At 37.5% G+C, this 24,786-nt stretch overlaps 1 protein-coding gene across 1 annotated transcript in view; it reads left to right on the plus strand.

The window, feature by feature from the left end:
* Nucleotides 1-24,786, plus strand: part of VWA8 (von Willebrand factor A domain containing 8) — a 399,466-nt gene that overhangs the window by 97,151 nt on the left and 277,529 nt on the right. The window contains exons 6-12 of the mRNA XM_027873608.1: nt 2,642-2,806; nt 3,245-3,294; nt 6,630-6,738; nt 9,230-9,334; nt 15,244-15,375; nt 16,288-16,422; nt 16,503-16,580. Of these exons, the coding sequence (XP_027729409.1) occupies nt 2,642-2,806; nt 3,245-3,294; nt 6,630-6,738; nt 9,230-9,334; nt 15,244-15,375; nt 16,288-16,422; nt 16,503-16,580 (774 nt within the window). The remainder of the gene's footprint in view (nt 1-2,641; nt 2,807-3,244; nt 3,295-6,629; nt 6,739-9,229; nt 9,335-15,243; nt 15,376-16,287; nt 16,423-16,502; nt 16,581-24,786) is intronic.

Here is a 24,786-nt window from a genome sequence, read left to right on the forward strand (position 1 = left end):
TGCTTAACCTCTCTTAGTCTGTAGTTGCAGGGCAGGTGCTAATCTGCATTGGTAGAGGGAATTTTCTTACTGAGAATACCCTGTAGAAATGAAATCATGAAATAAACAAACAAAAAAAGCTAAGATGAAGCCTGATAGCTTGCTAATTAAAATTTTAGGTGATGTGAAGCTGAGGGTATTAAGTGATTAATACATTGGAAGATAGAATTGGAATGCCAAAATATCTTGATAGTCAGAATAGGAGTTGGCAAATTACAGCCCTCAGCCTGTTTTTGTACTAAGAATAGTTTTTACATTTTTATTAAAAGTTTTATTTTATTTTAAAATGTAAAAAACATTCTTAGCTCTAAGGCCATTCAAAAACAGGGCTGGATTTGGTCCTCTGGCTGTGGTTTGATGACTCCTGAAGAGTAGGTCACATTTAATGAGAAGAATAATATTCAGGATAAATATCAAGTGCTCACTTGAATTTTGAAAAATCAGATATCCAGATTAAGGGTGAGGGACTCATAAATAGAAAATGGTTAATGTGATAAAAATCCCAGGAGTTTTAGTAGACAGTTAACATTTATTATGCACCTACTGTGTGCCAGGCATTGTCTTATTGGGGATACAGAGAAAGGCAAAAAGCAGTCCCTGCCCTCAAGGACCTTATGTGAAAGCTAAAAAAGTTACTGTATCTTCAGATATATTAACAGAAATATGGTGAGTCTAATGAGGTAACTGGAAGCTGATAGTCATGTTGTACTATCCCCTCTTCAGACAACATTGGAAGTGTTGTGTTCTTTTTTGGCTGCTGTATTTTATAAAAGACATTGACAAGCTGGAGGGAGTCCAAAAAAGGGTGACACATCAACATGTGATATAGGAATTGGGAATGTTTAGTCTAAAAAAGAAAGGACTATGGTAAGGCAGGATTATAAAAATATTTTAAGGATTATCATGTGGAAGAGGGAATGGTTCCTCTGTACCTTCCATTCATGCCTTTGGGAACTAGGATAGATGTCACAGAAAGGCAGTTTTCATCTTAACATAAGGAAGCAACTTCCCAGCAGTTGGAACAGACCTGAAATGGAATGGCCTCCTCTGAATAGAGTGAGTTTACAATCATTTAAAGCCTTTGATCAGAGGCTGGATTTTGTAGATTTGGAGGAGGATTTTGTAGAAGGAGTTTATATGATCTAGACTGACTTCTGGGGTTCTCTTATAACTCCTAAATAGGTGTTCATATGCTTGTGTTTCTACCATCTGATAGGTTTCTTCCAGCCTTTTCTAAAAATGATCTCAGTCTGGTTCAATTCGGAGATATAATTGAGAACAACCTAATTACCATGGCTTTAAGATATTGTTGTAGTTAATTTCCAGAAATGAATATTGACTTTAAATTCATTTGTGGGAATTGATTATGCAGAACCTTCCTTCTTCTACCCTTTTTAATTGCCAAATGACTTCTGTTTGGTCCTTGGAGGTGGCATTAGCTAAAAGCATTCATATTAGCTGATTAGAAAAAGTTCATACTGTGTTGTTGAAACCGACCTGTTTCTTTTTAAATTTACTGACTATTGATAAAAGACTTTTCTTATTCTGTGTCTTTGTTGTGGATTTGAGCCTGGACTTTGGAAAAGTCATATTTTATACTGCATTGAGCAGGGTTTTGTCAGGTGAAAATAGGATTGTGTTGCCACTTAGATTAGAGCTGTTCCTTGGAAATTATTTGATATAACAATTACCTAATTACATACAATCTTCTCAAAAGTAAATATCATTGTAAACCCAGAGTCCTTCTAGTTAAACTTGATTAAAAGTGTTCATTATGTTGGCTTTTTTTTTTTCTTAGCATTTAGTGTATCTCCCACCCACCCCACTGTCTCCAGCCTTGAAATTACTGCCTTATTAGATTGTGGCATTTTAGGACCTAGGAGATTGGATTACTTAAAAATGTGATTTTTCACTGTGTCTAACACAATTGATAACCCAAACTGATATTGCCTAAGCATTTCCTGAATTAGGCTTAGCATTTGGAAAAAAAAATGCTGTGGCCTCTGTGTGTGTGTGTTTGTGTGTGTGAGTGTGTGTGTGTGTGTGTGTGATATATTTCATTTTTGCTTTAGTTGAATCTAAACCTTAAAAAGGTTTTGTCTTTTCAGCACCTAAATCTGCATAGCACTTGATCAGACACTTGTTAGTATCTTCCCAGAAAGGAGGTGGACTGGGAATGAACTGGTTACTTATAAGCTTCAGTCAGATGATGAGAAGACACTGTTAGGTTCAATCACTTATTTTGGTCCCCAAGTCACTCTTTTGTAAATAATTTGCCTCTCTGATTCCACTTCTTCTAGCCCATGAAGCTATGCATGATGTTTTCCCCACCTATCCTATCTTAGATCTGACCTTATTTTCTGTTGGCTGCCTTTCCTTTACTAACAGATCCTGAGCACCATCATTCTGATCCCTATAATGTAATTTGCCACCTTTTGGATTGGTTTTCTTTGCTTGGTTGTTTACTTTTCATATTCTTGATGCACAACTCTCCTGAACTAGGATTAACCAAATTCACAGTAGAAGCTTCACAGGAATGTATGAATCTCACCTCCTTACCTCAATTAATTGCATTCTAATTATTGTCCTTTGGTCCCTGTAGGATCACACCAAAACACAGCTAGATTCATGGAAGATTATTAGAGTCAGTGAAGATTTTCGAGTGATTGCCCTGGGTTTACCAGTACCCAGGTATTCTGGAAATCCTTTAGACCCTCCTCTTCGCTCTAGATTTCAAGCAAGAGATATTTACTATCTACCCTTTAAGGTTAGTATAAACCAGAATATTTAGTATTTTCCTCAGTTTTTATATTTGGATCTAATGAAGCCACTGTTTTAAGTACTTTGTTTATACTTTTATTTGCTCTGTGTGTGTGTGTGTGTGTGTGTGTGCGCGTGCGTGCGTGTGTGTGTGTGTGTGTGTGTGCGCATGATCTCTAAGTGGTTAATAGGAATTAGGTTGGACAAGTTCTTCAGAATATAACAGGAGAACTTACAATGGTATTAAGTCTTGAAAGATATGGGATGGTGAATGAGATAAGAGGGAGGCTTGGTGGTTTTTATTTTAGAACTAACATCATTATACTTTAGGAAGACTTTTTGATATAAATGGCTTAGTGTCTGTTCATTTAGGAGGGTAGAAATGTTTATGTTTGATGTACAACTTAGTAATTGATTTGATGAGTGTTTTCATATTCTTCTTTAGGATCAACTTAAATTGTTGTACTCAGTTGGGTCCAATGTTTCTGCTGAGAGGTAAGTGGTCTCAGGTATGTTATGTTAGGCCATGTTGAGTCAACCATAAATTTTTAGAATGCATCCTTAAATTAGAAATATATCCTCTCTGAAGACTTGAATAATTATAGTTATCTAACTAGCTCTTGAAATGTATACTAATTTCATAGGTGCTAATAAGTTGTTAAGCCATCTTTAAGTGATTTGGAGTTTTGTTAAGTTAACAAGCAGTTATTAAGTGTTTACTATATGCCAAGCACATAGTGAAGTATTGGGGATACAAAGAAAGGTCAAAAATAATTCCTGCCCTCAAGGAGTTCACATTCTAAAGGGGGAGAAAATATACAGACAAATATATACATACAAGTTATATACAGGGTAAATTTGAGATCATTTCAGAGGGAAGGCACTAACATTGAAGGGAGAGTGGGAAAGACTTCCTGCAGAAAATGGGGGGATGGTAGAGGAAAGGTTAGCTGAGATTTGAAGGAATCCAGAAGAGCCAGGAAGTGGAGAGGAAGAAGAAGAAGAAGAGAATTCCTGGCAAGGGAGAACAGCCTGTGCAAACCCATAGTCTGGAGACTGAGTGGCTCTTTTCAAGGAGCAGCAAGGAAGCCGTTGTCACTGCATTATATAGAACATGGAGAGGAGTGACGTGTAAGAAGGCTGGACCAGATTATGAAAGGTTTTAAAGGCCAAGCAGAGGATTTTATATTTTTTCCTTGAGGTAACAGAATCACTGGAGTTTACTGAACAAGAGGGTGGTATTGGTTAGATTTACATTTTTTAAGAAGATCAATTTGGTAGTTGGATGAAGGAGGGACTGAAATAGGAAGAGATGTGAAAAAGACAAATCCTGTCAAGAGATGATAAGGGTCTATACCAGGGTAGTGATTGTATTAGAAAAGAGAAAGGGATCACAGGAAATGCTGTTTAGGTAGAATTGATGGGATTTACTAACAGATTGAATATGAGGATGGGTGAGAGTGAGTGAGGAGTCAAAGATAATACCTAGATTGCAAGTATGAGGGACTGGGAAGATGGTGGTGCCCTCAATAGTAATGGGGAAATTGAGAAGAGGGAAGGGTTTTGAGGGAAACATAATGAATTCAGTTTTGGACATGTTGAGTTTAAGATGTCTATAAGACATCCAATTCAAGATGTTCATTAAGCAGTTGGAGATGAGAGACTAGATATCAGCAAAAGGTTAGGGCTGGATAAATAGATTAGAGAATCATCTGCATAGAGGTGATCATTGAATCCATAGGTGCTGATGAGATCACCAAGTGAGGTCATATAGAAGGACAAGAGAATGAAGTCCAGGGTAGAGCTTTGGGGGATGCTTCTAGTTAATGGGCATGACCTGGACAAAGATCCAGCAAAGGAGACTGAAAAGGAACAGTCAGACCCATAGGAGGAGAAGCAGGAGAGAGCAGTGTTGTGAAAACCTAGAGTGAAGAGAATATTAAGAAAAAGAGCACGACGGACAATGTCATTAGATTGCCAATTAGATTTGGTTACTTTGGAGAGAGCAGTTTCAGTTCAATTATGAAGTTTGGAAGCCAGATTGCAGAGAGTTCAGAAGCCAGTAAGATGAGAGGAAGTATAGGCATCAGTTACAGATGACTTTTTCTAGTAATTTAGCCTTGAAAGGAAAGAGTGATGTAGTACAATAGCAATATGGATAAATGGATTGGTGTTTTTTTGTTTGTTTTTTTGTTTTTTGTACAAGGGAGACATGGGCATGTTTGTAAGCATTAGAGAAGCAATCAGTGGATAAAGAGAGACTGAAGATTAGTGAGAGAGTGAGGATGATAGAGAAGTAAATCTGTTAGTGAATACAGGATTGAGTGAATCAAGGGCCCATGTAAAAGTGCCTTGGTGAGGAAAAGGGTTTCCTCCTAATGTGAGGCAAGGGTGAAGGTAGAGGTAATGAGGGGAAACATCTGAGTGACATGAAATGAGAGGAGATGAGAAGTACTCTTGTTGAATGGATGACTGCTTTAATTCTTTTGGTGAACTTTGAGACAGGACTCTTAGTTGGGAGAGTGAAAGAGGGTTTGCAGTAGGACCTTTGAGAAGGTAAAAAGTTTGAAAAGCCACTAGTGGTGGGAGGAGGGGAGTGGATTATAGAGAGTTGATTAAGGAGGTATGAAAGGATTACCTTGCTGCACTGAGGGGCCATTTGAAATTATGTCACATAAATTTGGAATGTACCCAGTCAGCATGGTTTCATGATTTTCTCAAGCTCTGCTCAGGAGCGCATGACTAGGAATAAAGACAGCAGATGGTGGGAGTAATCCAAAATTTGGCAAGTCATGATCAGCAGTAGAATAAGGGGCAAGTGATTTGAGTTAAGTTTAGTGTAGAATTGATTGAACTGATTCACAAAAAAGTCAAGACTGGAAAGGAAGGGAGGAGAGTGTAGCCAGTGCCAGGGGAGAAGGAGTGATATCCTGGGAAAGAACTGATGGATGGAGAAACTAGAGGTCATTAAGAGTACAAAAAACAGGATTATGGGGTCTTAAGGTATAGGGAAAGATGAAATGATAAAAGATTATGATCAAATAAAGCAATTCCAGAGCTCGTGAAAGTGAAAGGAGAACTCTTGTGAGTGATGGCATGACCATCTCTGTATGCAGTTGAGTTGAAATGGTGGAGTAGGTGATGGAAAATAAGTAAATTGAGGAATTAGGAAATTAGTATTTGAGGGAGTATCAGGATATATTTTGAAGTTCCCTGGTTTGAATGCAGGATTTGGGATGGAGAGAAAGATGGTGGTCTAGGCACTGAAGTCATTGAGGAGAGAAAGAAAATGTCCTGGGGGTCAGTAGATAGCAGCTACCAGAAGAATCTTGATTTAGTGATATAGATTGAATGAACCTCAAAGGAGAAGAGATTACTGAGTGATGTCAGTAGAGGGAGAATCTGGAAGTGGCAATAGGATGAACATTCTGTCTCTCCCACCATGGCCAGTTAGGTGAGGAGTATGTGTGAAAGTTCAATCAGTACTGGAAAGGGTAGCCAAGGATGCAGTATCATTAGCACGTAGCCAGGTCTTAGTGAGAGCCAGAAAATTTAAGGAAAAGATTTAAGACAAAAGCAAGTTTGTTTACTATAAAGCAGGCAGAGGGTATATCTAGAGTATGAAACTTGAGGGATACCATTGAGAGTGGGAGGAGTAAGTGAGTAGCCAGTGAGAGTTGGACAGCAGTGTTTGTACAATGACACCCTAGGAGAATCACTGAGATGGGGAGAATATTATGATCTGGGAGTGTGATAGTCACTGAAGTTGCTAATTATTTCTTTGCTTAAAATGTGATAAAATTAAACTTGTATTAAACTTTAATCCTTAGGGTTTCTCAGGTATTGTCATTTGCTACTACACTCTGCTCTCAAGAATCTTCTACACTTGGACTTCCTGATTTTCCTTTAGATAGTTTACCAGCTGCAGTTCAAATCCTGGTATGTGTATAAAGAGACATTGACCATCAAACATGGCGAAAACAATGTGACTTTTCACGGAACAAGTTATGTTTTTATTTGATGCTACTTTGAGACTGACTTTAAAACGATTTTCAGAAAGAAATAGTTTCTAAGTGTAAGTCATTGGAGAGAAGTGGTTGTATTTTTGTTTTCCATGTTTCTTGAATTATAATACCACATCTGAATTCTTTCATTGAGGTTTGGTTATCTGTTATGATTAACAACAATAATAATTCCTTTACTTTAAGGTTTACAAAACATATGATCCTTACAACAACCCTGTGAGGTTGATGCTATTATTCCCTATTGATAGATGAGGAAATTGAGGTTTAGAGAGTTTAAGCTACTTACCCCAGAGCACCCAGGCAGTACCTGTCAAAGGTGGACTTTTCTTGGCTCCAAACTCAGTCTTCTATCTGCTTAGCCAAGATCCCTATGAATTCTTATCTGCAGTGTGCATTTAGCTTCACTGATGTTGTCTTAGAAATAGTCACAAAATGCTCCTAATTATAGTTATTAACATGTAGAGTAATGGAATTTTGATATCTCCTCAAAGTTTTGTTGTGTGAAGATTAAGTGAGATAAATATATGTAAAGCATTTTGTAAACTGTAAAGAACTATAAAACACAAACTGCTATGGTTTTATTATGGTTTTTAGCCAGGAACTAGCTGTTGTTCGAGTCTCTTCCAGCTCTAAAGTTCTCTGATTCTTCTGTGATTGGGTATAGGGAAAGAAAGATGTTTTGCGGTTTCTTCCCCCTAGGCCAAAAGTTATAGAAGCAGCTTGGTATATTGGACAAAATTCTGAACTTCGAGTCAGGAAGATCTGGATTTTAGTCCCACCTCTAACACTGCAATCGTGGGCAAGTCACTTAACCTTTGGAAGCTTGTTTCCTCATCTGTTACAAAGGGGATATTATTTGTAAAATTTCCTAACAAAGTTGTAATGAGACTCGTATTTAAAGTGTTTTGCAAGCCCAGAAGCCCTATATAATTGTGATTTATCTTTTTAAAAGCAGACAAACTATGAATAAGTTTATGGACTATAAAAAACATTTGATTTGGTAAAGCAAAATGCCAGCTCAAGGCCTCTTGTATGGGATGGTGTCTCCCCTGCATATTCTAAAATTAGACAATATTACTTGAATGTCATACTATGATAGATAACTTTATTTCATGCCCTTCTGATTATTATTATTAAGTGAGGCATAAAACAGGGAGACATGCTTGCCACAGATTATTGTCACTGACATGGAGGATATCCATTTTCGAAGTCAAATGGAAGAGGAATTTTCTATAAATGGTGAGATTTTCTAGCTACTCCTATCTGTGAATGACATTTCAAGTCTTGTGGAGTTTCCAGTAAGAGTTATAATCACTCAAAAGAGTTTGGCTAAGTATCCAGAAAGGAAAACCCCTGGGAATGAAAAATGAAATTGGATTGATGGTGCATAGAACTTATCGTTCAGTACCTTTACTTTGGGCATTCTCTATAGGGGCGCAAAGAATTGGGCCCAGAAATGAATTGAAGGAGGTAAATATGCTATATTTCATTGAGAAATATAGCAGTACTTTTGAGTATCACAAGCTTCATTCTGAAACAAAAACCTATCCTTTTTCACCAATATTCTTCGGATGATGCATTATTGATTGAGAATCATGGAATGCCAGGATATCAGAAAGTAAAGTTGTAGGATAATAGATCCATAGTAGGGCTTGGATATGTTGCAGCGTATGACTAATGAAGACCTTTTTCAAGAGAAACAGTATGAACAATAGCTCTTGGAAGATGTATGACTGAAAAAGGAGGTAGCCTGGTGAGATGGCAGAAATTTATGAATAGCCAGCAGACTCCATTCATATATGTACAATATCAAAAGATTTAGAAGAAGAATTCTTGAATATTGGTACAGTGGATGGAGTACTGGACCTGAAATCATGAAGTCCTTAGTTCAAATCTGGCATCAAGTATTTACTAACTGATGACCATGGTCTCTGTTTGTCTCAACTTCGTTATCTGCAAAATGAGGATGATGATGGCACCCATTGTATTTATAAAATAAGGTATTTGTAGAATGCTCTGCAAACCTCAAAGTACTATTTAAATGCTAGTTCCTATTATTATTATTATTCTTATTATCATTATTATTATTATTATTATTATCATCATCATCCCCTGAGGTGAGCTTGTAGGAGGACATGGATAGGAGTCAGGCAGTATCAGAAAGGATGTATCAATTGTAATCTGCATATTGATGAGCTCAAAGCTCCATTAAAGTATTGAAGAAGATATTTCAAATGAGAGGAATTCATTAATAAAATACATATTTTTAATTCCCTTAAATGAGAACATTCTTCTAAATCATTTCCTTGTCAGTTCCCAAAAGGATTTATGTGATGATTTGTTATCACATTTTTCTTAAATACTGAATATGATGTTTTATGTGTTTTTTTCTTTCTTCTGATTAGGATTCCTTTCCTGCAATGTCAATCCAACATTTAATCCAGTGGCTTTACCCTTACACAATTTTACTAGGACATGAAGGCAAGATGGCAGTGGAAGATGTCTTAAAAGTAAGAATCTGATGTGATATTATTTAAGATCAATGGAAGTATCACTGTGGCTCTTATGCCGCAGGATGGCTCAGAGCAGAGCTCAGCACATCTTTCTTAGGGTTTTATCATATGTGGAAATCTTTCCAATGGGAGGACAGGAAAGGAGAAACAAGAATCAGAATGACCTATCAGAGAGGATCCAGTTTGGACAGGAAGCAGGACCAAGAGAATCCAGGCACAGAGGAGGCAGTCTTCTGTCTGAAACAAATAAGTGGAAATCAGGGAACCATGTCATAGGATAATAGATTAGGAGCTTGAAGGGATCTGAGAAGGCAGCTAGGTGGCATGATGGATACAGTGCTGGGCCTGGAGTCAGAAAGGCCTGAATTTAAATCCAGCCTCAGATACTTATTAGTGGTGTGACCCTGGCCAAGTCACTTAATGTGTTTGCTTCAGTTTCCTCAACTATAAAATGGGGGTAATAATGGCATCTACTTCCCAGGGTTGTTATTAGGATCAGCTGAGATAATATTTGTGAAATGTCTGGCACATAGTCGATGCTTAATATATGCTGGTTTCCTTCTGTCCTTCCATCTAGTTCAAATACCTTATTTTACATATGAAGAAACTGAGGCCCATAGAGGTTAAATGATTTGTCCAAGGTCACACAGATAATAAGTGGCAGATCTGAGCATTGTGTTCTTTAAGGGAGATCAATAGAGCAAGAGCTTAAGCCAAGATATCAGATCCAGGTTTAGTTAATCACACTTTAGTTGGTGATACAGGTGATAGTAATGACAGTGGTAGAGCTGCTGTTGGAAAATGGAGAATTGTACATCCTATAGATGTCTGAGTCAGGCCTTGAATTTGGTCTTTGTGCATCTAAAGCCTGCCTTCTATTCACTGGCATACTGCCTTTATTTGAACTTCATAAGTATCAACATCTCTACGTTGAACTATGTCTGCATGTCCAATCCCCTTTCCTCTTCCAAGCTTCCCTCATTCCTGTCGTCACATCCTGTCAGTAACCCAGACTTGAAACCTTGGTATCAACCTGCACTCTTCACCCTACATATCTAATCTACTGAGAAGTCCTTTCATTTCTACCTTCATAATATCTCTTGTAAATGGCCTCGCCACTCACGTGGCCACTTCCTTGTCAGGGCCTTATCAGCTCTCACATGAACCATTGCAGAAATCTTCTGCTTCATCTCTCAGCTTAAAGTTTTTCTTCCCTGCACTCTTATCTTCCACATAGGTGCTAAAGTGATTTTCTTAATGCACAGACCAGACCATATCAACTCCTGTACTTGATATATTCTAGTGGCTTACTCTCACTTCCAGGATCAAATACAAAGCCCTCTATTTAGCTTTTAAAACCCTTCACAACCTGTCTCCTTCCTCCCTTTCTACTCTCCTTACACCAGTGGAGTCAGATTCAAATTGAAACTGTGGCCAGTAATCCATACATAAGGATCCCTCAGGGCTGTTGATTGACTTAGTTTTAAAATGTAATATTATCTTTGCTCTATTTTATTTTTATTCATTTTGCTAAATATTTCCCAATTCCACTTTAATCTGGTTCTGCTGCACTTGGGAGTCTAAGGCCTGTGCTTAACACCTTTGCTCCCCTACATACATTCTGAAGTCTAACTGCACTGGAATACTGGCTGTTCCTCACAGGCAGTGCTCTGTTTTCTGATTCCATGCTTTTATAGTGGATTTGAGCCAGCCTGGAATACTCTTCCTGATCTTCTTTGCTTCCTAACTTTCCTGGCTTCCTTCCTCCTAATGCCTTCCATTCTGGGATTACCTTTCATTTAAAATGTGTGTGTGTGTGTGTGTGTGTGTGTGTCTAATATATGTACAGAATTATTTGATGTAGTCTTCCCCATTAGAATGTGAGGTCTTTGAGGGTGCCTGTCACATTTTTGCCTTTCTTTGTAGCCCCAGAACTTAGTGCAGTGCCTGGCACTTAATGATAGCTTGATAAATGCTTATGGACTAACTATGCCTCTGAGAGAAAATCTGAAACTTATTTAGACTAAATGTGTGAAAAGATAATTATCTCTCTATGGAACCTAGAATGTTATATTTGTTAAGTATTTTATCTTCCTTGAATGAGCTAGGTCACTCTTGAAATTTATAATATTCCTTCAGCTGAAGCATAGTAGATTCTGCTGTAGCCCCTTGTTTTAACTTTGTGTGTGTCTCTCTGTTTCAAGTATGTTTCTTGTAAACAACATATTTTTGGATTCTAGTTTCTAATCCATTCTGCTATCTGCTTCTGTTTTATGGGGTGAGTTCATCCCATTCACAATTATGATAAGTAACTGTGCATTTTCTTCCATTCCTTTTTCTTCTGTTTATCCTCCTTTCTCTGTGTTTCGCCTTACTTCTCCTCAGAAGACTGTTTTACTTCTGATCACTGCCTCCTTTAATCTAACCTCCTTTTTATCACTTCTTACCCCTTTACCTTATCCCCTTCTCCTCCTAATTCCTTGTTGGGTAATACAGATTTCTGTACTCGTGTCTGTGTGTGTTTGTGTATCTGTATGTCTGTGTCTGTATGTGTGTGTGTGTCTCTGTGTGTGTGTCTGTGTTCCCTCTTTGAACCAATTCAGATTAGAGTGAGGTTCAAGCATTGCCTGCTGCTTCCCCCCTTCTCCTCCCCTGTAAAAGCTCTTCTCTGTGCGCCTCTTTTATTTGTGATAATTTCCCCCATTCTTCCTCTCCTTTTCTCCTTCTCCCAGTGCATCCCTCTTTCTTAACTATCCATTTTTTTTAAATGATCCCAACATAATCAACATGTTCCTGTGCCCACTCTTTATATAGAATCCTTCTAACTTCCCTAAAAATGATAAAGTTCTTAAGAGTTACATTTATCATCTTCCAATATAGAAATATAAACAATTTAACTTTATCAAGTCCCTTATAATTTCTTTTTCATTTTTACCGTTTTGTGCTTCTCTTGAATCTTGTTTTTGAAAGTCAGATTCTTCTATTCGTCTATGGTTTTTTTATCAGGAATGCTTGAAAGACCTCTATTTCAAGAAATATCCATTTTTTTCTCCTGAAGGATTATACTCAGTTTTGCTGGGTAGGTTATTCTTGGTTATAATCCTAGCTCTTTTGTCTTCCAGAATATCATATTCCAATCCTGTGCTCCTTTATGTGATAGCTGCTAAATCTTGTGTGATCCTGACTGTGTTTTTACATTATTTGAGTGGTTACTTTCTGGCTTCTTGAAGTATTTTCTCTTTGACCTGGGAGCTCTGGAATTTGACTGGGAGTTTTCATTTTGGGATCTCTCTCAGGAGGTGATTGGTGGATTCTTTCAATTTCTATTTTACCCTCTAGTTGTAGTATATTGGGATAGTTTTCCTTTAAATATGATATCTAGTCTATTGGATTTCAGGAAGCCCAATAACTCTTAAATTATCTCTCTTCAATCTATTTTTCAGGTAAGTTGTTTTTCCAATGAGATAGTTCACATCTTCTTATATTTTTTTCATTCTTTTGACCTTGTTTTGCTGTTTCTTGATGTCTCGTGGAGTCATTGGCTTCTGATTTTTAAGGAATTTAATTCTAGGCAGCTAGGTGGTGCAGTGGATAGAGCACCGGCCCTGGATTCAGGAGGACCTGAATTTAAATCCAGCCTCAGACACCTAACACTTACTAGCTGTGTGACCCTGGGCAAGTCACTTAACCCCATTGCCTAACCAAAAAAAACCAAAACAAAACTGAAAAAAAGGAATTTAATTCTAATTCTAATTTTTAAGTAATTTAATTCTAATTCTAGTTTTTAAGGAATCATTTTCTTCAGTGAGCCTTTGCACCTCTTTTTCCATTTGGCAATTCTGTTTTTTAAGGTATTATTTTCTTAAGTATTTTTTGTGTCTCTTTTACCAAGCTGTTAATTGTCTTTTTATAATTTCCTTTCCTTGCTCTCATTTCTTTGCCTAATTTTTCTTTTATCACTCTTACTGGATTTTCAAAATTATTTCTAGCCCTTTGAGGAATTTTTGTGGGGCTTGTTACCAATTCACTTTTCTTTGAGGCTTTGCTTATAACTGTTTTGATGTTGTCATCTTCTGAGTTTGTGTCTTGATTTTCTCTGTCACCATAGTAGCCTTTTATGGTCAGGTTCTTTTTTGTTGTTGTTGTTGTTGGCTCATTTTCCTAGTCTGTTTCTTGACTTTGAACTTTATGTTAAAGTTGGACTCCGTTCTGGGGGATGGATGTGGGAGTAGGGCTGTCCAAAGCTTCTGGCTCTTTCACACTGCTGTTTTCAGAGCTAGTTCTGCGTGTTTGGAAATTTTCAGTGGATCCCCCAGGTAGTGTGATCTGGAAAGAGATGTGATCACTGCTTTCTTGGTCTTCAACCTGGTCCTTATCAAGGAAGGGCCCCTGATCGCTTGTGATTGCAAGTGTTCCTCTCTGCACATGAACTGTAACCCAGAAATTGGTACAGGCAATGGAATTGCCACCCAGCACCCAATCCTGTGCCCAGTGCCAGCATAGGGATCCCTTGTAATCTCTTTCTGACCAGTTGCCAGATCTTCCCAACTCTGACTTGAGAGCTCCTGAAATTGCTATTACCACTGTCACCACATCCAAGGCCCACAGCAGATGTTGCCTATAAGTGTGCTCTGGGCCATCCCCCACCCCATATCACTGAACTCTTGTCCCAATATCTTACATTGTCTGGGGCTTCAAAAATGTCTCATCTTGACCCTTTTTTGGCTGTGTTGCTCCAGAATTTGATTTGAGGCATTGTTTTAAATTTGTTTTGAGGGGAATATTGAGAGAGCTTGGTTGATTCCTTTATTCCACCAGTCTAGCTCTGCCCCCAGAAGTTAAAATATGCATTATTTCTGACAAAAGGATTTTATCATGGAGGTCATCTAATTTAAGCACTTTATTGTACAGATGGGGGAACTTTGTTATATGAAGAGACAAGGTTAAAGGCTGTATCTGTGGTTTTATTGATATAGGCAATTCCTGGGTGGGGAATCTCCCTCTACCAATGCATGTTGGCATTTTCTCTGTAATTTATAATCTTAGAGCATTGCCATGAGCATTCAGAGATTAAACAGTTTGCTTGGGCTCCCATAGCCAGAATGTATTGGAGGTAGGACTTGAATTCAGGTCTTTTGGGCTCTGAGTTCACCACCACTCCATACCACCTTTAGACCATACTACTTTTTGAGTTAACTGAAATCATAGGAATCATTTGCACCTGTCTAATTACCATGATGTCTCAAATTCTGAATTAGAGGAGTCCATGATTTAGGAACTTCTACTATATACTAATGTATGCAAACAGTAATTTATATACATTTTGTAACTTATCAGTCATCCTTTTTTGATATAAGATAAGTATGCTGTGATTATTTGTCATACATATTAAAGACCCATTCAAATTACCAAACCAGTAATATCTTTATTCCCTTAATTAGGTTGGGTGTATTTTTATGCTGAAAATGTAGAAGATTAAAATGCACTTTTTGTCTGAACAAGCTATGTAAAAATGACTGGAATTGAGCCACATGGCATGGTAAAATGTATATAATTCCTCAGATTGTCACTACCGCATATTGATAATCTGCTAAAGTTTTTCTTTAGTTATACAATCACGTTTTATAAGCCTTGTTTAAGAAGTTGTTAAAGGAAAAGTTCTGCTGCTGTATCTTTCTTTTACTGTCCTTGTGAGTAGTATTTTTACACTATTTATACAGGTTTGTGCTTATTCATACCATCATGTGGCATTAAAGTTCACTAGTTCTGTCCTAGCACTGCACTGTTGCAAAAATGCCAAATGTACATAGAGAATTTCAGAGAGAATTAACAAAGAATCAACTTTTATTGGGTTTCAGGCATTGAGGATTCAAATGATACTTGTTATGATTTTCTTTTAATTACAGCGCTTTGAACTACAGGATTCAAGAAACTCTTTCCTTCCCAGTAGGATTGTAAGAGTAGAAAGCATTCCAGGAAACCAAGCCTGTAAAGCTGCTGTGACTCTCCAGTTGGGGAACAAAGATGCGACCATTGAGGTGGTGATTCCCAGATTCTTAGTGTTTTAAGATTAGCTTCCTTTGCTAGATGATAATCTTGATTTTTTTGTTTGTTTGTTTGTTTACTTCATGTAAGGTCTTCCTGGATAGTTTGCTTTTAAAAAATATATCACAGATGATTTTTTTTTGTGAAAGAAAATCTCAAAAGAGAACCTGAGAAGAATGAATCCCTTCAAAGACAAAATTTACTGTTGAGTAATCATGCTGTGTTGTTGTACTCCCATTGTTATTATTATTAAAATAGTTAATACCATTATTTTTTAAGTTTTTTTTTAGCCAAGTCAATTAGTTCCCAGTAAATTCAAGACATGATTAATTCCTGTTTCCTTCTTGTTGATTTAAGAGGCAAAATATAATCTTAAAATACACAATTTTTTAAACAAAATTTTTTGGAGTTTTTTTCTACAAAGGAAAATGTAAATACTTTCTAAAGTCACTGGTTTTATTATTAGAAGGTGAAACAAATCTACAACGGTGGCATCTGAAATTTTTAGTCTCAGTACTTTAAGAGACAATCTGATTTTTCTGAAAGCAGAATGACTTGTGAAATATTCCTTAATATTACAGTATGGCAGGTGGATAAATTAGGGACTCTGAAAATGGGAACCAGATCTTTGCATGTACAAAAGGCAAAAAAAAATGTTGCTTCAGGGTAATTAGACAATGCAGTGCTTTATTATACTTTACTGATGGATCTTATGTACATGTTTATCTCACCATAAGCCCCTTAGTAGCTGGTTTAGATTTAGTGGACTAGTTAAGCTTTAGATAAACTGGTGTTCCTTAAATAATGTGTGTTTTAAGAAAAGCTTTTTTGGGTACAAAAAGGAATAAACTAAAAATAGAATAGGCTTCCTCTTGTGTATCACATTTACCTCTGTTTCATTATAGGTACCAGCTGGGACCAGGCCATTAAATCAGCGTTCTGGATCAAACCATTTCATAAAGACTTTAAGCCATAAGCTGCTATTGGCAGAAATGATGCAGTCTCATATGGTTAAAGACATGTGTTTGATTGGAGGAAAAGTAAGAATTACAGCATAAGTGCATTGTTTGCTTTAAATTGTGCAACTGTAAATCCCTTCAATGAGTGTTTTCTTTTCTAGGGTTGCGGAAAAACAGTCATTGCCAAGGAGTTTGCTGATGCTTTAGGTTATGATGTAGAGCCTATCATGCTGTATCAGGTAATTGTTCATTTGCATATGTGTACACTGTAAGAATAGATATGTGGGGTATTTTGACTGTCTACAGAATTTCTTGGTAAAAAATGCCATCCTGTTAAATCACGGACACGGAAGAATAACCAAATGAGAGTGTGATAATTGTATATAATTTTGACTGTGTGCATGAGATGCTTGTCGGATACAAGATACCAGTGTTGAAATATTATTCTAGCATGTACTGGTTTTTTTTTAGTAGAATGTTGCAATCTTTTAGAGTTTTGTGGAAAACTAAGTAGAATGACTGACTCTAGCAAAGCATAGAACTATCTTGGTTTATGGTTAGTATAGTGATGCAAGAGACAGATTATACAGGTAGAATAGTGCGTCATGGACATATTGTGGTAAAAAACCACTAACATTTGTTGTTCTGGCATGTTATAATATGGTGGCATGTACTTTAAATATGTTTTTAATCCTGAAACACCCTCCCCCCCAGCCAAAGCATGTTGAATGCTTATGTGTTAGGCCATGTCTGGTTATGACAGCATGCTTAGTTCCAGAAAGCTCTTTCTCTCTTCTCTTCTTTCATATGCATATCAGGTAGATTTAGATGATATCCATGTATTCTTTGGGAAGCAGTTTCATTGCACTGGAATTTTGTTTTGTGTTCTTAGTTAATGGTTTAGCTTTTTAGTATTTTGGCTCCAATGGATTGTATAATCCTAGACATATTTATACTTGGGGAAAAAAAATCTGATTTTTACTGAAATAATTTAAACCAATTACTGCTGTGACCTTAGTTCTAATTGCATTTGATTGTTTCATTGAGTAATAATTTATTTTATATAGTTTTAAGGTAGTCAAGAAACACTTGTTGAATTGTCTTGCACTGAATTTAGAAGGAATTAGAGAGAGTAACATGATACCAGTAACTTTGATGCTATAGAATGAACCTTCTTTTGTAAAAACACATTTTAAAACTTGTTTTGTGACCACATTTCTTACTTCTCTTGGGTACATTATTTTTTCTGTACGCTAAGTTGTCATTTAGGGAAGATCTTTGGGGTAGGGGTAGGGGGATTTATTGATGTATTGAATACTAGAGGACACAATTACTTTCTTAATGGTGTCCTGGGAAAATATACAATGAATTGTTTAATTTCAGAGACAAATGAATTGACTTATCAAATACATTTTAGAACATTTTTACATGTTAAGGAAAAAACAATTTTCCTAAATCCTAAAGAAAACAGTAAAGATGAATGTAGTGTTTCAGATTGAAGAACATGGGGAAAAAACCAAAAAGTTGTAACCTCACTGAAGATTAATTCTTAGAAAAATTTTTGCTTTTTTTTATTTTTGGATCTCTACTACTTAGCACAGTTCCTGGATAGTATTAAGTAAGCATTTATCAAATGAGATAATGTTTGCAAAGCATTTATCATAGTGTTAGTACTTGTTTTACATTTCTTTTATCTATTTGCGTTCTTATTTGTGTAATAATTATTTGTATACTTGTCTTAGGATTCTTATTTTAGAAACTTTAAGGGCAGGATCAATATATTGTTTAAATTTTTATTATTTCTGGTGCCTAAATCAGTACTTGGCATTTTCCCTTAAATATCATAAGTGCCTAACAGTGTTTGCTACAGATATTTTGCAAATACTAGAAGCATATGACTGCCTACCTTGAAAGATGCTAAGAGTTGTAATCCGTACTTACTTCACTCTTTCATGGAGAAATAGAATCAAATAATTATTTTGTTTTGGTAGTATTGAAGTCTCCATAAATATGCATGTTGTGGAGGCCTAACCTCCAAATAATATGCATGCAGGAGCCTCATTGGGAACAAGTGAGTAAACATTATTCCCCTAGTAGACTTACTTGGAGACTTCTCTGTTATTTGTACATTTATAAAGCTACACTTAATCTGTGGTTTTACTGATGTGAACACTCTGTTATTTTTAGACCTGACTATTTTTAGAATTGAGTTTTATGTGATAAAGGCTTAGCCTGAACACCCAAATTTGTAGCAGTGCATAAAATATGTTTTATAATGGGTCATTAAAAAGTCTTAAAGTATTTTGGCAGGATTATTAGGTCAAATTATTTTACCTAACTGGTTATCATTTTTGCAGTGTTGAAGTTAATGATTTAATGGTATTAGAGAAAGGATCCATTTCCTTTCTAACCCAATTAGGGCATATTTACAGATCTCATTTTTCAAATCCACCCAAAAAAGTCTACAATCTTGGAGACCTCCTTGATATTTAAACACTGGAAGGACTTAAAAACTAAATAGAATCCAACATAAACTTTTAAGAAAGAATTACTCTACCAGTCTTTTGGTTAAAATAGTCATTGTATGAAGCATGTTGCAATGTCAGGGTCATCTTTGAATTCTCAGCCAAACCTTCCTTCCTATATCCAGACTGATGCCAAATCCTTCTACTTCCTTCATAATCTCTAAATTCCACTTCTTCCTATTTTTTCTGTATGATGGACACTTTTTTCCTTCCTTCATATTTGTTTTTTTCCTCTTTCTCAGTAACTTTTTGTCAAATGTCTCCTGAGGAACTCACTTTCCTTTTTAGTGGCTTCTGTATTGATTTTAAACTTTTGCTCTTTTCACCTCAAAGACTGTGTGGCTTTCTATCTGACTCTGAATCCTCTTCTGTTCTCTTGCTTACTGATGCTACTATATCCTGTCCTGTTATTTGCTGCTGTTACTTTTGACTTCTTTTATGTGACTTGTATAATCTCCAAATGCCTTTCAAAAAGTTACTTCAAGCCCTTTAAATATTTCTCTATGTTGTTTACTTCTTCCAAGAATTGCCCTGGAAAGGATCAGAATCGTCAAAATAACTAGCTTATGTACAATTCTTTGCTATATTTATGACATACCAGGAGTGGGGAACCTGTAGCCTTGAGGCCACGTGTGGCCCTTTAGACCTTCAAGGCCACACTTGAGGCCCAGAGGGCCTCATATGGCCTCAAGGCTGCAGGTTCCCCACTCCTGTAAGACCTATCTGTACTATTGATTTTCCCTAGTCACAGATACTATTCTGACTACAGTTTTTGAGTCTAGTTTCAACTGGTCTAAAACTTGGAGTGAATATTGTTGAGGGCTTTAAAAGCTAATAATCAGTCAGTCAGTAAATATTTGTTAAGTTCCTACTATGTGCCAGACTGTACTAAGTGCTGGTGATGCAAATAAGAAGAAAGCAGTCCCCGCTCTCAAGGACATTACAGTATGGTGGGGGAAGACAACACAAAAAAGAAAGCTGAAAAGGGGTAGAGGGGAGAAGGAGCTGGAGAAGAAGACCCCTGGTGCAAGGGCCTGATGGAGTCCTTCCAAGGAGTATAGCTGGTGGGAAGGAAGCTCGTTTTGAATGGAGACTTTGAGAGGAGTTCTTTGCTTTGTCCTCTAGCCCTTCTATTAGATTTTGTAACTCCTTTTCCATTTGGCCTATTTTACTTTTTAGGGAGTTCTTCTCTTCAGTGAGTTTTTGTGCCTCCTTTTCCATTTGGCCAATTCTACTTTTTAAGGAGTTCTTTTCTTCAGTGTACTTTTTTTTCCCCCCAATTTGGCTGATTGTATTTTTTAAGGACTTGTTTTCTATAGTTAATTTTTATCCTTCCTTTTCCAAACTATTGACTGTCTCTTGCATACCTCTCATTTCTTTCCCCAACTTTTCTTCTACTTCTCTTATTTGACTTTTAAAATCCTTCTTGAGCTCTTCCAAGAAGGCTTTTTGGCCTTGAGACCAGTTCATGTTCCCCTTTGGGTTTTCGGGTGGGGGTATATTGACAATGTTGTCCTCTTTTGAATTTGTGCCTTGATCTTCCCTGTCCCCATAATAAGAATCTTTGGTCATTGTCCATTTCTGCTTTTTGCTCCTGGTGTTTGCTTATTTCCTGACTTAAAAAAGAAAAAGTTCAGCTTTTCTGCTGGAGCACAGGGGGCACTGGGTTCTGGCAGCTTACCTGGTACTGGGCGGTGGTCAGCAAAACTGGAGCTCTCAGAGTGGGGGTGGGGAGGCTGGCCCTTGGGGGATGCCTACTCACCCAGACCATGCACTGGGAAGCTTTGCTTCCCAGAGTTGTGCTGAGGCACTGGGAGATTTGGCTGCTAGAGAATGCTGTCGCACGTAGTGGTTTTCTGAGCTGGTGTCTACCAGTTCTCCTGCCTGTACTGAGGTGCTTGGGGAGGTCCTGGTGTTGGCACTTGCCTGCTTCACCACCCTAAGGATCAGGATCTCCCCCTGGGCTACTGAGGAGGGGCTGGCTACTGAGGAGGAGCTTGCCTCTGACTTGCTGGGACACCTCCTCTCCTGTACTGCTTCACCTCCCCCAGAGCAAGAGGGGCTTTTCCCGTTAATCCCCCAAGCTTGGTGGGCTACCAGACCATTGTACCCCATCTTTCTATTGGCTCTGCTATTCCAGGATTTTTCCTGGGGTGATATTTTCTGGGCTTTCAGAGGTCAATAAGGGAGGGTGAGAGCAACATAACTTCTTATTCCACAGTCTTGGCTCCTGGAAGCGGAACTGCCCTCTGGCCCTAATGAATTAAAGATACACTTTTTACTTTAAAGGACACTTGGTCAAGTCTTTCATAATTTCAAATTATCAGTCTATTAAAGCACTATATTAGGCAAGCATTATTTGTGTCCTTTTTGCCTTTTAGTAAATGAATGATTAAGCTCCTTGAGGTTAAAACATTAAGGCACAATATAATAATTGGTGTGGGACAGTTATTTCATTTGGTTAGAGCATGAAACTACAAATATTGAGTATGTCACAAGGAAACTTAAAAACTTTGTTACAATGACTGGGATGTAATTACAAAAAAAAAAATCATTACTTTCCTTTGGGCAAAAGAAAATGTGCCCCAGGAAGTTGAATGTAAAATATGTACAAACTAGATGCACAGTAATTTCCAGGGGGTGGGTATAAACAACTAGGGAGATCAGGATAATTTTCCTGAAGTAGGTAGTACATGAGCTGAGCTTTGAAAGAAACTTGGAATTCTGTGAGGTGAAGATGAGGACGGACAAGGATGGGAGACACAGCCTGTGTAAAAGCATAGAGGTGGATAGACAGAAAGCTTTTTTATAGGAAATACAAAACCAACTTGTTTGGTTGGAACATAAGGGTGTATAAGTAGAATAGCATAATCCTGGAAATGTAGACTGCCAGATTGTGAAGAACTTTAGAAGCCCTAGAAGTTTGCATTTGATCCTAGAGGCAAGAGAAAATCACAGACACTTGTTGATTAGGGGAAGAACGTGGTCAGATTGGTGCTTTGGAATATCACTTAGGCTGCTGTGTGGAAGATGGAAGAGAGATCAAATAGGAGGCTGTTGTAGTAGTCCAAGTGCTTTGTACTCACCATCCACACCCTTGTCTCCTGTTTACATGCTGCCGGATAGAGCTGGAGAAAATTACAGAACAGTGCTGCCTGGAGCTACTACAAATTTATGTCACATAATCTCAACTGAGCTCTCACTGCAGCAAGGTAGAACTTTTATACACACCCCCATCATCAGTTTGCCACCACAGTGGCTATTTCAAACATTTTCACCCTTCCTTAAACCTCTCATGATATCCTCAACTAAGGACAAAGCCTCATACTTCACTTAAAATCTTGATGCCATTTGCTAAGCTGTCCTTCTTCTCTCTTCTTCATCTCATGTAACTCAGATGCTTTCCCTCACTATCTCCTCTTTCACAGCTGTCTCACCTAAAGTAAGACGGCAGAGGATTTCTAATTGAGTGAGAACAGATAATTGCTGAAAAAAATGGGATGTAATACAATCAAGGGTTGAATAGAGAGGAGTTTAACTTGGCAAAGATAAGGTCCAGGATCTCAGGGAGAGTTCTGGTTGGAAACCTGTTAGCTTTCAGTTTTCCCAGAGTAGCCTTATCCAGGGCAAAGTCTGATCACTGTCCCCACGGTTTGAGCTCTGCAAGTTCCTGAGCAGAGTTTGGGTCTGAGCAACAGTAGATGCTGCTGGACTCAGCCTCTATTAGCCAATCATTCCTAGATCTGTGACCTGGAACTAGGTAGTGGGTGACAAAGCTGCCATTTATCACTTGTTCTTGTACCTTGTACTGGTTTTGGCCCTGTTGTGCTAGGTCTAAGACCCCTTTCTTCCCTTACCCAAGGTGGTACACAGTCTCTCCTTGCACTGAAATGCTCCATGTGGCCAGACTTTATCCCCAGTGTGCATAGACCTCTCCGACTTGTCTTTCTTTGCCAACCTTGGCTGCAAAAATGACATTGCAATTTAAAAAAAAAATTTCCATAAGATTAGGTCTGGTGCATTTTCTAGATTTTTTGGAAAGAGTGTTGGGGTAGGGTTAGGGGTATGGAGGGAGGAAGCTCTCTGTACCTCTTCCTGATACTTAGCCATCTTGGTTCTGCCCTTTGTAATAACTTTTAAACTGTTTTCCCTGCCTGTAGTCTTTTCCCACTCCAGTCCATTCTCCACCCAATCACCAAGGTAATTTTTCTAAAGCCCAGGTCTGGGCTCTATAGACATCTCCATCCAGAATCCACAGCTTCTCTCAGCCCACCAGACACCAAACATTTCTGCTACTGCCTCTGCTCTTGCTCCTAACCCAACCGTCCAAGGCCATAGCCAACCCTATTTTGTACTTCAGCATTGTTTTTGATGAGCAAAAAAAGTACCTCAGCTGAGGTATTTTTGAACTATTTGCAGATATTAAAGAATGTATTATTTTATGCTCATTTAAGTTTGGGATTTGGGTTTGTTTGCATTAATGTTTTAAAGTCATATTATGAACTACAAGTCTGCTGTATAGATTATGAAAGTCTCATTTGAGGAGGTAGTCCTATGAAAATTAAGCTTGAGATTTAATGATTAGTGAGCTTTGTTCTTTAAAATCAATCTGTTAATTTAATATTTAAATAAAATCCTTTAACTCATGTTCTGAATCATAACTTTGCCTAAGAAATATAGTCAACTTTATATTCTAGTCAATTTTAAGTGAAGACCTTTGAGGAGCTTTTTTGATGGAGGATAGTATCTTTCATGTAGTCTCAACAAATTTAGTTATCATGAGGAATTTATTTATTAGATTTCTAAGAACACAATAGGAAGCCTTTGGGTACATGTATAAAAATAAGCTTACAATTAAATTCTGGGGCCCAAAAAGAAAAAAATAGTAAAGGAACTAAAATCCCTACCAAATAAGGAATTCCCACCAGAAAGATATTTTTTGTACCATCACTGGTGGGCCACAAACTTAGGTTTAGATGAACCAGAGGAAGGAAGGATTCCAATCAAAGACTTTGCATGGAACAACTCCAAACATAAGGACACACTGTAATTAAATAGTAGGTACTTTGGTAGTAACATATCTGTTTATGTTACTCATTATGATTATGTTTATGCCTTCTAACCAGTTTTCAATATTTTGATAAATGATTTCTCACCGAATGAAAGTCAGGCTCAGAAAAGGCCGTGAGGGAAATAGGGGAAAGCACTGGATTTGAAGTCAGGAGACCCAAGTTTGCATTCTGCTGTCATTCACCAGATTTGTGACTGCTGGCATGTCACCCATTCTGGGTCACAGTTGCCTCATTTGTTTGATGGAAATAATACTTAGAAGAGGCAGTGTGACCTAGTAGATAGAGAGCTAGCATTGGATTTGGGGAGATCTGGGTTCCAGTCCTGCCTTTCACACATATTGACTTGAGTGTCATCAGGCAAGTCATTTAACCTCTTAGTATCCTAAACAACTCTCCAGGACTAAAAATTAAGTAATGGATACTGACTTGTATTAGTAGAGGAAGTTCTTTATTCAGGGATCCCTACACCAATGAAATCACAGGTCTCAGAAATCGGGGAGGTACTGAAAGATAGGTCCTATCTCCCTTCTGTATCATTGTGAGGAAAGCACTTGATCAGCTTGATAAAATATGAAATTTATTGCATTATGCATGTTTACTTATGAATTATTAGAAACTCAAGTTCATAAACCAATTGATGATGGAACTATATGGCCATGAAGACTTGTATCTAAATGGATGGATTAAAAAATAAAATACTTAGAAAAGTATTTATTTCTTGTTGAAGAGGGTTAATTTTAAAGATTCTAAGTATTTATTCAGTCTTAGATCTGTCCCAGTCCTGCATTCTAGGGGAGTCTCAAACTAAACATTAGCCCAGCTGAATGTCATTTTACCCTCTCCCTATC

This window comes from Vombatus ursinus, unplaced genomic scaffold (assembly GCF_900497805.2).
Source record: "Vombatus ursinus unplaced genomic scaffold, bare-nosed wombat genome assembly UNPS02014802.1, whole genome shotgun sequence".
In the NCBI taxonomy this organism is placed as follows: Eukaryota; Metazoa; Chordata; class Mammalia; order Diprotodontia; family Vombatidae; genus Vombatus; species Vombatus ursinus.